This window comes from Cnephaeus nilssonii (genome assembly GCF_951640355.1).
Source record: "Cnephaeus nilssonii genome assembly, chromosome: 3".
NCBI classification, from domain to species: domain Eukaryota; kingdom Metazoa; phylum Chordata; class Mammalia; order Chiroptera; family Vespertilionidae; genus Cnephaeus; species Cnephaeus nilssonii.
This window is the reverse complement of record NC_137074.1, coordinates 109,477,672-109,492,624: the sequence shown is the minus strand read 5'-3', so window position 1 is coordinate 109,492,624 and position 14,953 is coordinate 109,477,672. Positions and strand designations below refer to the sequence as shown.

Below are 14,953 nucleotides of genomic sequence, written 5' to 3'. Positions count from 1 at the left end.
AATTCCTGCAAATGATGCCAATAACAATCAAAGTTCAACTACAAGATTGTGCACACAGCCCACACAGCAGCACACCTTGAGTGCCCAGTTCAGGTGGCTGGGGCCCTACATGACACCTACTACACAAGGTCACTCTACCAATTCCAGGAGACATAGCAGCTCTACCCAATACATAGAAACAAACACAAGGAAGCAGCCAAAATGGGGAGACAAAGAAGCATATCACAAATGAAAGAAATGGAAGAAAGTAAACTAATGGATACAGAGTTCAAAATCATGGTTATAAGATTACTCAAGGATCTTCATGAGACTTTCAAGGATCTTAGTGAGAATGTCAAAGACATGAAAACGGACCAGTCAGAAATTAAGCATACACTAACTGATATAAAGAATAACTTACAGCAACTCAACAGTAGAGTAGAGGATTCTGGGAATCAAATAAATGATTTGGAATATTAGGAGGCAAGAAACACCCAATAAGAATAACAAAAAGAAAAAAGAATTAAAAAATATGAAGAAAGTGTAAGGAGCCTCTGGGACAACTTCAAGTGTACCAACATTCGCATTATGGCGTTACCAGAAGAAGGAAAGAGAGAGCAAGATATGGAATACCTATTTGAAGAAATAATGACAGAAAACCTCCCCTACCTGGTGAAAGAAATAGACTTACAAGTCCAGGAAGCTCAGAGAGTCCCAAACAAGAGGAGCCCAAAGAGGTCCACATCAAGACACATCAAAATTAAATGCCAAGTGTTAAATACAAAGAGAGAATCTTAAAAGCAGCAAGAGGAAAGCAGTTAGTTACCTACAAGGGAGTGCCCATAGGACTGTCATCTGATTTCTCTACAGAAACTATGCAGGCCAGAAGGGAGTGACAAGAAATATTCAAAGTGATGAATAGCAAGGACCTAAAACTAAGATTACTCTACCCAGCAAAGCTATCATTTAGAATTGAAGGTCAGATAAAGAGCTTCACAGACAAGAATGAGCTAAAGGAGTTATCAGCACTAAACCAGTATTACAGAAAATGTTGAAGGGTATTCTTTAAGAAGAGGAAGAAGAAGAAAAAAATAGATACAAAATATGAATATTGAAATGGCAATAAACACATATCTATCAACAATTGAATCTATAAATGAAAATAAATGAACAAGAAATCTAATGAACAAAATAAAATAGAAACAGAGGCATGGAAACATGGAACAGACTGGTGAATCTCAGAAGGAAGTGGGTAGTGGGAAGAGATTGGCCAAAGTTCTTACATGCATATATGCATTAACTATGGATACAGACAATAGGGTGGTGAAGGCCTGTGGCTGGGCAGGAACTGGGTGGAGGGGGCAATGGGGAGTAAATAAGAGGGGCATGTGTAATACCCTCAATAAAAACAGTTACAGTTAACACACACACAAAAAAATCAAAATGCCAGAAATAATGATAGCCCAAACTGAAAATGTTTCCCAGGAGACTTAAAATTTCTTAGTACACATAGTTCTTTCTAAATGATTAAGGATTAGTGAACCTTTTCTTGTGAGAAATCCTTTAGTCACTTTGTAAAACTCCAATCAGGTTAGCCTGGGAATTCGTAAGAAACTGCTGATCACATTAAAACCACTGAACTCACAATAGCTAAATTCACAGGACCATGCTCCCTCTTCTAAGACATTTAAATTTGATTTGATTTAATGTAATAAAATTTAAATTTGATTAAAACAGTATACTACCAAAAAGGAACAGCACAATATTTAGTTATAGATGTCTGTAAAAACCTTGCTAACTGGCACCAAGTTATCAGACAGAAGGCTAACAGAGAAATTGAGAACACACACACACACACACAAGCACATACATGCATGCACATGCACACACACAGTGTAAAGGGCTTTCTAGACAAAATTTCTCCATTTGTAAAATTTGCCTAGAGACAGTTATGGTGATCCACAGCAATTTTTTTAAAAAAATATTTTTATTGATTTCAGAGAGGAAGGGAGAGGGAGAGAGAGATAAAAACATCAAAAATGAGGCAGGTGCCTAAAAAGTCTGTCTAGGGAGACAAAATGTTGGTGGAATAGATGGACATGTCCCGAACCTTGTCCTGGAGCAGTCAGAATGAGCAACATTAAATCGAACAACATCCACCCCAAACTGGCAAAGTAGACACAGCTGGTGAGACAATCTGCAGCCAGGAAGGGCAGAGGATGCCTGGAGAATGCCCAGGGCACTGTGAAACACGAGCAACAGCCACATGAGCAGCCTGTGCCCATCTGAGGAGCAGCAGCCCCGAGAGCAGCCGGCCTGGTCTGAGGAGCAGGCCCCCCGCCCCTGCCCGAGGACCAGCAGCCACATGAGCAGCCTGCCCACGACCGAGGAGTGGCAGCCCTGCATTGCCAGCCCCCATCCGAGGAGCAGCAGCTGCACACAGCCTGCATCCATCCGAGGAGGAGCAGCCATCCAAGTAGCCCACCCCTGTCTGAGGAGCATCCCACCCCATCCGAGGAGCAGCAGCCTCGTGAGCAGCCCACCCCTGTCCAAGGAGCAGCAGCTGTGCAAGCAGCATGCCCCCATCTGAGGAGCACCCCACCCCATCAGAGGAGCAGCAGCCACGTGAGCAGCCCGCCCCCATCAGAGGAGCAGCAGCCACGTGAGCAGCCCGCCCCCTTCCGAGGAGCAACAGCTGCGGGAGCAGCCTGCTTCCACCAGCCAGAGGAGCCACCACTGCTGCGAACAGCACCCACCAGAAGAGCTGCCGCTAACTGGGGAGGAGCCACTGCCATGACCACTTGAGGAGCAGCCACCGCCCAAGGAGCCACTGCCACCCAGGAATCAGCCTCTACATGACTCAACACAGATCTTTCAGGGAGAGCAAAAATGGGGAGACAAAGAAACCACCAAAGAAAAAAAAAGAAGGAAGCTCCAGAAAAGTAGCTATGTGAAATGGAGGCATGCAATATGTCAGAAAAAGAATTCAGAATAAGGGTTATACAGTTCATAAACTGGATGGATAAAAAAATCAACAACTTATGTAAGAATCAAGAAGAAATAAAGAGTGATATAGCTGCAATAAAAAAAAAACATGAAAAGTTTCAACAGTAGACTAGGAGAAGTGGAGGAATGAACTAGTGAATTAGAAGACAGGGAAGGAAAACACAAACAATCTGAACTGCAATTGGAGAAAAAAAATAAAAGACAGGAGAAGAGCCTAAGGGAGCTTTGGGACAACATGAAATGAACCTATATATGAATAATAGGGGTGCCAGAATAACAGGAAGAGGAACGAGGATTAGAAAACCTATTTGAAGAAATAATATCAGAAAACTTCCCTGATGTGGGGAAGAAAAAAGTCACACAAGCACAGAGATTCCCAAACAATATGAACCTGAAAAACCCACACCAAGACACATCATAATTACGAAGGCAAATGTTCAGAACAAAGAGAGAATCTTAAAGGCTGCAAGAGAGAGATGGGAAGTTACATACAAGGGATCTCCCATTAGATTATCAAATTATTTATCAACAAAAACAAATCAGGCCAGAAAAGAATGGAAGGAAATTTACAATGTGATACAAAGCAAGGACCTGAATCCAAGCCATCAAGGCTATCATTCAAAATTGAAGGAGAAATTAGGAGCTTCACAGATAATGCACATCAGAAGGAACACAAGCACAAAAATAAAAATGGCTACAAACAAGAACCTATCAATAATAACTTTAAACATAAATGGAATAAATGCTCCAATCAAAAGACATTGAGTGGCTGAATGGATAAAAATTCATGACCCATATATATGTTGTCTAGAAGAGACCCACCTCAGAGCAAGAGACTCACACAGACTGAGAATGAAGGGATGGAAAAATATGTCAGGAAAATGGAAATGAAAAAAAAGCTGGGGTAGGAATACTTATATCAGACAAAATGGACCTCAAAGTGAAGGCCATAACAAGAGATAAGGGAGGCCACTTCATAATACTAAAGGGATTGATAAAACAAAGAGGATATAACCCTGATAAACATATATACACCCAACGCAGGAGCACACAAATACATAAAAAAAACTGGAAGATATCAAGGGAGAGATTGACAACAATACAATCATAGTAGGGGACTTTAATACCCCACTAAAACCATTGCACAAATCCTCCAGAGAAAAAATCAGTAAAGAAACAGCAATCCTAAATGAGTCACTAGATCAGATGGAATTAATTGACATCTTCAGAACATTTCACCCCAAAGCCACGGATATACGTTCTTCTCAAGTGCACATAGGTCATTTTCAAAGATATACCATATATTGGGTCACAGGCAATGTCACCCCAAATTCAAGAAGACTGAAATCATATCAAGCATCTTCTAAGACCACAATGACATAATATTAGAAATAAACTATAATAAAAAGAATAGAAAAAATTGAAACACTTGGAAGCTGAATAGCATGCTATTAAGCAATGACCTTTCCCGACTACACGGCTACACGTTCTACGTTCTATGTTCTACATTCTACGTTCTACGTTCTACGAAAGCCCAGGTACCTGGCTGGGAAAACTCTGTTCTACTCCACAGGAAAGGTTCGGGGTGACGACCTTGCAACCTCTCGTCCTTTTTTCTACAGGTTGGCAGAGGGAAAAGAAGGACGCTTCTTATTCCTTCCCCAACTTCTAGGTGGCCCTTTCCATCTGGTCATGAGAACCCCTCAATCCTCTCGTAATCTCAAAGAAGCTCTACCTGGCCACAATATAAACTTGACAATGTCTCTCTGTGGCCTGAAAATTCCAATATCCTCTGAGATCTAGATAATTTTTGCCACCGGATTGGGAAGCATTCGATATTCCTACGAACAGGCTTTCCCCTCCCCACCCACCCTCCTGCTCTCCCTTACTTGCTTTACTCAGGTCCCACCCATCAGACCCTCCTCTGGAAGTCCTCTTTGTCCTCTCAAACCCCTTTCTCTGTCTTCTGACTCTTTCAACCCAGCGGATTGTTTCTATCCACATGTCTCAATCTCGCCACCTCCTTACAATCCTAAACCTGTCCCTCTCTGACTAAGCACTCTTTTTCCCAGGTCAACGCCGGAGTGGAGTGCAGGAGTCCTTGGAGGACTCCGGGAGTAGTTTTGACCTTTTTTTTTTCCTTTACACTCACTGGTCCCGCCCACTGACCGGCAGCAGCAGCAGTGTCGGCAGGGGCTGCTGCATTTACAGGCCCGTCCTCTCCCTCAGGGTGTTCGCTTCCTGAGTCCTCAGTCTCCCTGCAAAGCCCCTCCAGGTCCCGCCCTCATTATGGGAGGTAGGGTGGGGCATTTCTACCTCTGAGAATTCTAACACCCCACCCCCCACCTTCCCCTGTGCTCTCCACCTAATCTCCGCTCCTGTGGCCTCCAGCAAACAAATTCACAGGTGGCTGACCATTTCCCTTCTCACTCTCTGACCTTTCTCAAATTGAAAAACGCCTAGACGCTTTCTCTTCAGACCCTCTTAACCAGCAGCCACCATCTCCCCAGTCCCTGAGCCCAAATCCTGAGAACCTGAGCTCCAAAACAGCCTTTCCATCTAACACTCATTCTCAGGCCCAAAGACTGCCTTCCTCAACAGCTTCTTCTACTCTCGCGTCCACTCTACCCCTGAGGGAGGCAGCAGGAACTGAGGGCACACTCTGAGTCCACGTCCCATTCTCTATGTCCAGCCTCACAGATTGAGAGGCATCTCAGGTTTCCTTTCCCACTGACCTGACCACCTTTTATTCCCCGACATATGCCGCAACTGCAGGTCCACAAACCCCTCAAAAAGACCTCATTAACCTAACCTTTACGGTCTTTAATAATAGAGACAAGGAGACCCAAATCCAAAACCAAAGGCGAGATCAGGCCAAGGCAGAGGCCCAGTAGGGGGCCTTCCAGCTCCTAGCCACCACTCTCACGAACCCCAAACCCAGTGCCGGTCCTCCAACCGCGGGTAAGTCAGGGGCTGAGCCTCCTCCGGGCCCATGCTTCAAATGCAGCAAGGAAGGACACTGAGCCAAGTCCTACTCAAACCCAAGATCCCCGCCTGGGCTCTGCCCAAGGTGCGGAGGGAAGGCCACTGGAAATCAGACTGTAGTCTGGCTCCTCCGGGTCTGGCCTCAGCCAGTCCAACATGGCCACCCTCTGGATCCAGTTTGGAGCTCCCAGACCTCCTGGGACTGGCCACCGAAGAAGCTGCCCAGGCCCTGACAGGGCCCCACAGACTTACATCACCAGGACAGAGCCTCGGGGAACGACTGTGGTGGCAGGTAAGCCGATCTCCTTTTTAATTGACGCTGGGGCCACTTATTCCGCCCTCTCTGAATTCCCTGGGACCCTTGTCCACTCCTCAGTCTCTATTATGGGGGTTGACGGATTAGTCTCACAGCCATTAGCCACCTCACGTCTATATTGCATCTTAATAAATTCCCCCATTCACTCTTTTCCCATTCTATCTTGGTGCCCAGCCAGGGCTACCATGCATCCCCTCATAAAAACCCAGTTGTTCCAAACCACAGTCACCTACCTCAGTTTCACTCTCTTACCCCAAAAGGCCAAGCCATTCCTTGGACGGTAAACGCCTTATCTCCTTATCTCCTCTGTGATCATTATCTGTAGGAAGAATGCGCCCGTTTGGGATTTAAACAGCTAGAGGCCTGGCAAGCCTGGGAACGGGCTACGGAGCCTGCTCCTTCCCCCGCCCCCTGCCTTTTAGAAAGACTTAATAGAAGGTCTGAGGCATGGTTATGCATTTTTGAAGGACATAGAAGGAAGGTTTGAAGGCTAATTTGAAATTGTGAAGGTTTTTGTGAAGGTTTGTGCATGTGATGAGATAGAACAGAGAAAAGTAGAAAGAAAGGAAGTTACTCTAAGCAAGAAAATGAGGATTCAGTCTCTAAGCTTGACAGGACAAGGTTGCTGGATACTTCTTAAGCTAAACCAGAATATTCAGTGTCTAACCTCTTATCCAACCATCCAGGTCCCTGGCTCTCACTACTCCTTTCCTTCCCTTTCCCTCCCACTTTCACTGCAACACAATCTCAATCACTCATCTGTCACCCCTTATTGGTAGCGCCATGGTGACCACCCTCTCAGCTTGTAGTGCGGAACTAAAAACCTGTCCTTACACCTTTCAACTTGTCTCCATGATCAGGGATTTTTCTTCCCCTGTGGGAAAAACACATACATCTGTCTCCCCATCAGCTGGACAGGAACCTGTACTCTCATCTATCTCTATGCAGCCCCCAATAATCAGTCTTTACCTGTCCCGTAACCCATCATATCTGACACAAAAGAGGAGTCCAGATCATCCCTCTCCTCCCTAACCCTCAGCATCACAGCAGGAGTTGGAACTGCCACAGGGAGCTTAACCACTGCTCTATCCATACTTTGAAACCCTGTCTCAGGACCTACAAGAAACATGTGGATGCCCAGCAAGGGGCAAAACTGGGAAAGCAAGAACCTCACTCCCAGGGTAACCTATTCTCCCCTTTCATATCACTAGTGAGGCAACTGAAACCCTACTCTTTTCCCCCCTAAAAATAACATCTAGGTCTCATTTGTCTTTCAGCTCCAGGCCCAGAAAAGTGGCAAAACCAGACAAGTGACGCTGTGGCAGCCTCAGGACCAGCTTTTACCTCCCAAGTGACTCAACAGGATCGCTCTCGAGACTTCACCAACCAGTCTCTTGGGGAAATCATGCTGCTGCACTCCTCGTCCAGCCTCCCATCATTAGGCCAACTGGTGTCTATTTCTTTACCCCCTTTCTCATGCGCTGTGTCACTAGTTTCTCTTGCAGAACAGAATGCAGGCGTTCGCCAACCAGAAGGTGGGAGAAATCTATCTGGCACTGAATTCAGAACCTAACACCAGAACCCTTGAGACCCCGGGTAGACACCCCTAACGACGCCCCCTCTCAGCTGGAAGAAGTTACAGAAGATAGACCTTCACCCCCTGACCTTGCCCGGACTCTCAATTTTTTTTAATATTAACAAAAGCCTGGAATGATAGATCCTCCCTTCCCCCGACTGATGGACGGAGTATGACGTAAACTCCACCTGCAGCCGGACATTCCTGAACACCTTATATGGACTGTACATTGAACCACCAATCAGCACCTGCCATATACCCTAAGCCCCCAATTCCTAAATCCCTAGGCCCCTAACCATGTGCCTTACATGAAACCACCAATCAGCGTGTGCTGAGTGCCCTAAGCCCCGTCCCCTCTTTTCCTCCCCTTAAAAGGCACTCTCACCCCGGCACACTCTCTCTCTCTCTCTCTCTCTCTCTCTCTCTCTCTCTCTCTCTCTCTCTCTCTCTCTCTCTCTCTCTCTCTCTCTCTCTCTCTCTCTCTCTCTCTCTCTCTCTCTCTCTCTCTCTCTCTCCCCGTTTCCCCTCTGGAAGGCGGCTGGCAGGGTGATCTCCAATAAAGCCTGTGTCCTGGTATCCCATGGTCTCCGGCCCTCTGTTTCATCTTTCAGCAATTTGCTATTCAGAATTCCATTTTATGTACTGACTATAAAAGGGCTAATACCAGTGAAGCAAATTCATCCTTCACAATCCAGGAATACAAGATACTGACTGGGATGATGGACCTTAATCACAGAAAGTGTCTCATCCTCATACCCGATGCCTCTGGCTGCAGTAGAGAGGTATGATTCTTCTTCTCGATGTCTCTCAATATCCCATTTCACACTTTGTTTTTTTTAGTCCTTATCTGAGGACATGCTTATTGATTTTAGAAATAGAGGAAGGGAGGAGAGAGAGAGGAAGAGAGAGAGACTGATCAGTTGCCTTTTTCTTCTGATGATCTCTTAAGCAGACAGAGAAGAAGTAAACCTGGGCGCATTTGTGGCAGTAAAAGAAACTTTTACTTGAATGGTTACCTCCTACAAAAACTTACTTTAAGATTTTTGTTGTTGTTGTTAATCCTCACCTGAGGATATTTTACCATTGATTTTTATTGATTTCACAGAGGAAGGGAGAGGGAGGGAGATGTGGAAACATCAATAATGGGAGAGAATCATCTATTGGTTGCCTCCTGCACACATCCCCACCAGGGATCCAGCATGCAACCCAGCCATGTGCCCTTGACCGGAATTAAACCTGCGACCCTTCAGTTCACAGGCTGACGCTCTATCCACTGAGCCAAACCAGCCAGGGACTTCCATTTATTTTTAGAGAGAGTGCAAGGAAGGGAAGACACACAGAGAGAAAAACATCCATGTGAGAAAGACATTGGTTGTCTTTCCCACATGCCCAGACCAGAGCCCAGGGTCAAGCCTGCAATGAAGGTATGTGCCCTTGACCAAGATCAGACCCAGGACTCTTCAATCATCAGGCTGATGCTCTATCCACTGAGTCAAACCAGCTAGGGCGAAAAACACACTTTAAATAAAATGTTTGGCAAATTATAGTTTAAATCATGAGTTTTCTAAAATATGATGTAATGAAATTAGTATTCATTTTTTTCTTCCACATTTATGTATCAGGGAACCACTTCCCATACAATAATTAATTGACTGAATATTGTATTAAAATGTATGAAATAAAACAAGTACTTTATAAAAAAAAAAAAAAAAAGAAGCACCCTGGTTGTGATGTGGAGGAGAAAAGACAGGAAGGCTGGCAGGCAATGTGGATTGAGGGGGATATTATAGTTTGTGTTGGCTCAGTTTTGTTTTGTTTAGAGAATGGAAAATATTTGAGGGTCTTTAAAATGCTGATAAGAAGGATAATGCACCTGGGGAAATTGATACACAATAGAGAAAGGAGAGCACACGGGAAAGCCAGCTTTATAGAACTGTAATGGGATATAAGGCAAGGTAGAAAGATTAAATAGTGGAGAAGGGGAGTCTTCTTCCATTTTTATGTTGGAAATACTGCCAAAGTGAGTTTTCCCTTGAATTTCTTCCGATGCGTATATCTTTTACTGGAATTCTGACTTCTCTGAAACAGCACACATCTCCCATCTTGGCCTTCCCACAAAGCAAATTTACTTCTAATCTCTTTTCCATATACTTATGAGTAAACCAGCCAACTCAGTATCTCAGAACATGGTTTTCAGCTCGTGTGCGCACACACACACACACACACATACATACACAATCATGTTCAATTTTAACTGGATACCAGCTATATGAACTTTACCAACTTACCTATAAATTTGCAGTCAATTACATTTTTAGCAAGCTCAATTATATACAGTTGAAAAGCATCCAAAATTTCATTAGTCAAGTTGTGTTTGTCAACTATAACCCAGGTTGAAAATAAGTGCAAAAGGAAGCATTCTGGGCATATAATTACATCTCCATCTTAGTAGAGTTGTTACTTTAAAATATGGTGACTCAGGTGAAACAAATGATCCCTTAACGACCTCAATAATTCCTATTAGGAGAGGATACCCTATATCAGTGGTCGGCAAACTCATTAGTCAACAGAGCCAAATATCAACAGTACAATGATTGAAATTTCTTTTGAGAGCCAAATTTTTTAAATTTAAACTTCATATAATGCCACTTCTTCAAAATAGACTCGCCCAGGCCATGGTATTTTGTGCAAGAGCCACACTCAAGGGGCCAAAGAGCCGCATGTGGCTCGCAAGCCACGGTTTGCCGACCACTGCCCTATATGAAGGAAGCATGGCTCACTCTCCAGTTAACTGTTATTATTAAACACTGAAGTGAAATGTGTTTTAAATAGCGTAAAAAGTTATCATTGCTGAGAAAAAGTCATCAGCTAATCTAGATGAAATCAGATAATGTACTGTGTAAAAGATAAAGCCATTTAATTGTTGGCACCACAATAAAGCCTCTTAAAGAAGTTCTACATATTGCTCCATAGTCTATCTCCAAAAAATAAGAAAATAGGGAAAAGTCACTGTGACTCACCTTAGTGGGTCCATTTCCATTAATTACCACTGGTAATGTTTCATAAAATACATTCTTAGCTCTGGCTTTGCCATTTTCAAATTTCAGAACAACTTCATCTGAGTTAAAAAGAAAAACAGGTTTTAGTAATTTAAAATGTGCATGTATATTCATATATACATACTAGAGGCTGGTTGCAGGAAGATTCCTGCAAGAATAGGGCTTCCTGTGGCCTCCTCCGCCACCCCGCCTGCTTCCCTCCCTTCTCTGCAGCCCCGCCTGCTTCCCTCCCTTCTCCATAGCCCCAACTGCTTCCCTGCTGCCCTGCTTGCTTCTCCACAGCTTTGCTCCCTTCTGCAGCGCTTGGCTTCCTTCTACACTGTCTTCAGTCTTCGCTCTGCACCTGGATATGCAAATTAACCGCCATCTTGGTTGGGTTAATTTGCATACTCGCTCCTTATGGGCGTAGCAGAGGCACGGTCAATTTGCATGTGTCTCTTTTATTAGATAGGCTCTACATAATAAAGAGGTAATATGCAAATTGGTCCTAACAGCTTCACAGTAATGACCAATTTGCATATTAACAGGCCAGCAGGAGGGTGCTCTGGCAGCAGGGGAACTTTCTGTGCCCAGGAGCCCACAGCAGGCCTGGGTCCATGGCTTGGGGGCAGGCAATCAGTCAGGCCTGTGTCCCGGGCGCCCACAGCGGTGGGAGTCAGCCTGTGTCCTGGGCGCCCACTGCATGGCGACAGACATTCAGTCAGGCCTGTGTCCTGGGCGCCTGCAGTGGTGGTAGTCAGGCCTGGGTCCTGGGTGCCTGCAGTGTGGTGGCAGGCATTCAGTCAGGCCTGGGTCCTGGGCGCCCGCAGTGTGGTGGCAGGCATTCAGTCAGGCCTGGGTCCTGGGCGCCCGCAGCAGCAGGGTCAGGCCTGGGTTCAGGGCACCCACAGCAGCAGGAGTCAGGCCTGGGTCCATCACCAGTTAGAAGCCATCTCAGGGTGAGGACCATCACCTCAGCCAGAACTCAAGATGGTCACCTGGCCTGGCCCCTCCTCAGAGGCAGTCCCTTTCCTCCATGTGCACTGCAGAGGGCAGACCGGGATGCCTAAGAGGTGGGGCCATGGTGCCCCATCCCTACCCTGCTCCCCTGGCCTCCTTCACCTGTGGCCCCCACAGAAGAGTATGTATGAGAGCCCTTCCCCTGATGCCTCTCACCACTGTCTCCGCCATCCCTCAGCACACAGGCATATCAGCTTTCAAACTTGCCCTACTCACTTCCTCTCACCCCCTTCCAGGGCCTCTGCTCTGGATGGGGCCTTTGGAATCCAGGGCTCTGGGGTTTTACAACAGAGCTGGGGTGGGAAAGGGTAAATAGCACCAAAGATGGCTGGTATGGCTACCCATCTCTGCCTCAGCTTGACCAATTAGTTCAGCCTCAGAACGTGGCACTCAGAGGGGATCCCTACTTCCCCAGCAATGGCTCTAGGGCCTCGGCCCCAGTGCCAACCTCCTCTCCCCCTTAGCCCTCCCCACAGCTGGTGCTTGCTGCAGCTCTGTGTGCCTTACTGAACCACCCCTTCCTTCCCTGTTCCTACAAAGGAGGATGCATCTTTGTATGTTACATCCATATAAACTTTGTAACGTTTTTGGGGAAAAACAAAAACAAAACAAACAAACAAAAAACGATGACCAAGAGAATGCCAGTCAACGTCCAGAGTCAGGCTCTGGAGAACAGAGAGAAGGGAGAATTCCATAAGTTGGCCGATGCCAAGGTATTTCTGAGTGACTGCCTGGCGTGTGATAGTGTGTGACCGCAGAGGAAGGAGTCTAAGTTTCTCAGCAGAACACCAAGGACTTCTTCCGTGTTCTGAACCTTTACTTTGGTTTTTAGAATTCCCTGCTCCCCATCTGTTGGCTCCCTCCCTCTGAGGGGCGCTGTCGTCATCACATGGGTGCAACTGGAATATTGTATCTCGAGAGGATTGCCCCAATGTACATATCCTTTTATCCGACGATGAAAAAATCCCAAAGAATAAGAATGGAGACAGACTACTGTCCTTTAGGCTTAAAAAAACCCTGGAAGTGTCCCACAAAGAGCTGAGACTTGGTTCTGTCCATGCACCTCAAAGAGATTGGATGAGGAAATGGCCCAGTTTGGCCCTGACTTTACCCACTTATGTCACTCTTGAAGGTGTCTTTGCCACAATGTGAATAAACTGCCTTTTGGAATAAGGGCTCATAGGAATGTCTGCATTCCCAACTTTTCTTGAAACATCTATGTTCTGCAGCTGTGGCCACCATCCTGAGATCAGGTCCTGTCGCTGGGAATCAGGAGGCACTGGAGTGGAGGCTCCGTCCCCCCGTGCCTTTTTACATTCAGGGATTGAGCTGAACTCACTTTGGGGGAGGCCTGGCCAGGGTGACAGGTATCACAGATAGAAGGATAGAGAATGGAGAGGCAGATACCCTGCTCAGTCCCTCCCTGGGTGGGGTCAGGCAGATGAAGGCCAGCCAGCCTACCCACAATTGGGTCAGAAAGCGTCCTCTGTGTCTGCCTCTCACCCCGTGGGCCCGGCCACTGCCCTCAGCTCCGGGCAGCCCTATGCGTTCCACGACAGCGTGCTCTGCCCTCACATGCTGCTCGCCCTAAGTGAGAAGGAAGAGAGCAGTTGGCCCACAGACAGCTACACAGACAGATAGGGCTCACGGCTGGCGAGTGCAGTGGCAGTGGCAGGAGCCTCTCCTGCCTCCGTGGCAGCGCGAAGGAGCAGCGAGCTGAGTGGTAAGGAGCAGTGAGCAGGCGGGCGGTAAGGAGAGAGGGGTCCCGGACTGTGAGAGGGATTTCCAACTGTTGGCTTAGGCCCGTTCCCCATAGGGAATGAGCCTAAGCCGGCAAGCAGACATCCCGGACTGCGAGAGGGTGCAGGCTAGGCTGAGAGACCCCATCCAGTGCACAAATTTTGTGCACCGGGCCTCTAGTGTGTGTGTGTGTGTGTGTGTGTGTGTGTATATATATATATATATATATATATATACACACATATATTTCTTTCTTATTGTTATAAATTTGCTCATGCATTCATGCTATCATGTGCTACTACACTTTTAGTAACTTGGCCTACTCCAAGTCAACAGATACCCAAATGACAGAGAATGAGATTCTGAGCACCTCACATACTCCAACCTGGCACCAGCAGACTGAGGTGCTGAGCCACTGAAGTGTCTGGTGGAAGGAAAGCAACTTCGCAATCCTGCCTCTACCTCCTGATAGTGATGTGATCTTAGAAGAGTTAAATTATTGTCACAATTTATTCATCTGTAAAATGGGATCCCTGCCTGCCTTTCAAAGTTATTATGAAGATAATAACAATATATGTAAGGCAAATAGAACACTGCCAAGCACAATAAGCAAGGTTTCTACACTTGGCCATGACTGATAGTATTTCCAGCTCTTGAAAATCAGGTTTACTGTGGAAAGCATTATGGAGTTACCTCAAAAAATTAAAAATGCAACTGCCTTATGACCCAGCAATTCCACATCTGGAAATAAATTCAAAGAAACCCAAAACACTAATTTGAAAGGATATATGCACCCCTTTGTTCATTGTAGGGTACAAGAGTCAAGATTTGGAAGCAGCCCAAGTGTCCATCAGTAGATGAGTGGATAAAAAAAACTCTGGTACATTTATACGATGGAATACTATGTAGCTGTAGAAAAGAAGGATCTCTTACCCTTTGAGACAGCATGGAGGGACTTGTGAGTATCATGCAAAGTGAAATAAGCCAGTCAGAAAAAGGCAAGTACCATATGATTTCATTCATATGTGAAATCTAATGAACAAAATGAACTAAATAAGCAAAATAGAGACAAACTCGTAGATAGAGAGCAAGCTGACAGCTGTCTGGGGTGTAGGCATGATGGAGAGGTTGAACAAATAAAAGAGAAAAAAGAGAGAGAAAAAAACTCACAGACATGAAGAACAGTGTGGTAATTACCGGACAGGGGGGAAGTGGAGGAGGGTAAAGAGGGGATAAATGGTGATGGAAAGAGACTTGACTTGGCGGGGCGGGGGGGAGGGGTAGTGTTGAACA

The 14,953-nt window shown here is 45.8% G+C and overlaps 1 protein-coding gene across 2 annotated transcripts in view; it reads right to left on the bottom strand.

Annotated features, from left to right (window-relative positions):
* The window catches only part of PLOD2 (procollagen-lysine,2-oxoglutarate 5-dioxygenase 2), a 234,771-nt gene that overhangs the window by 85,892 nt on the left and 133,926 nt on the right, over positions 1–14,953 (bottom strand). For both annotated transcript variants that reach the window (XM_079765499.1, XM_079765498.1), the window contains exon 7: positions 10,883–10,980. In XM_079765499.1, the coding sequence (XP_079621625.1) occupies positions 10,883–10,980 (98 nt within the window). The remainder of the gene's footprint in view (positions 1–10,882; positions 10,981–14,953) is intronic.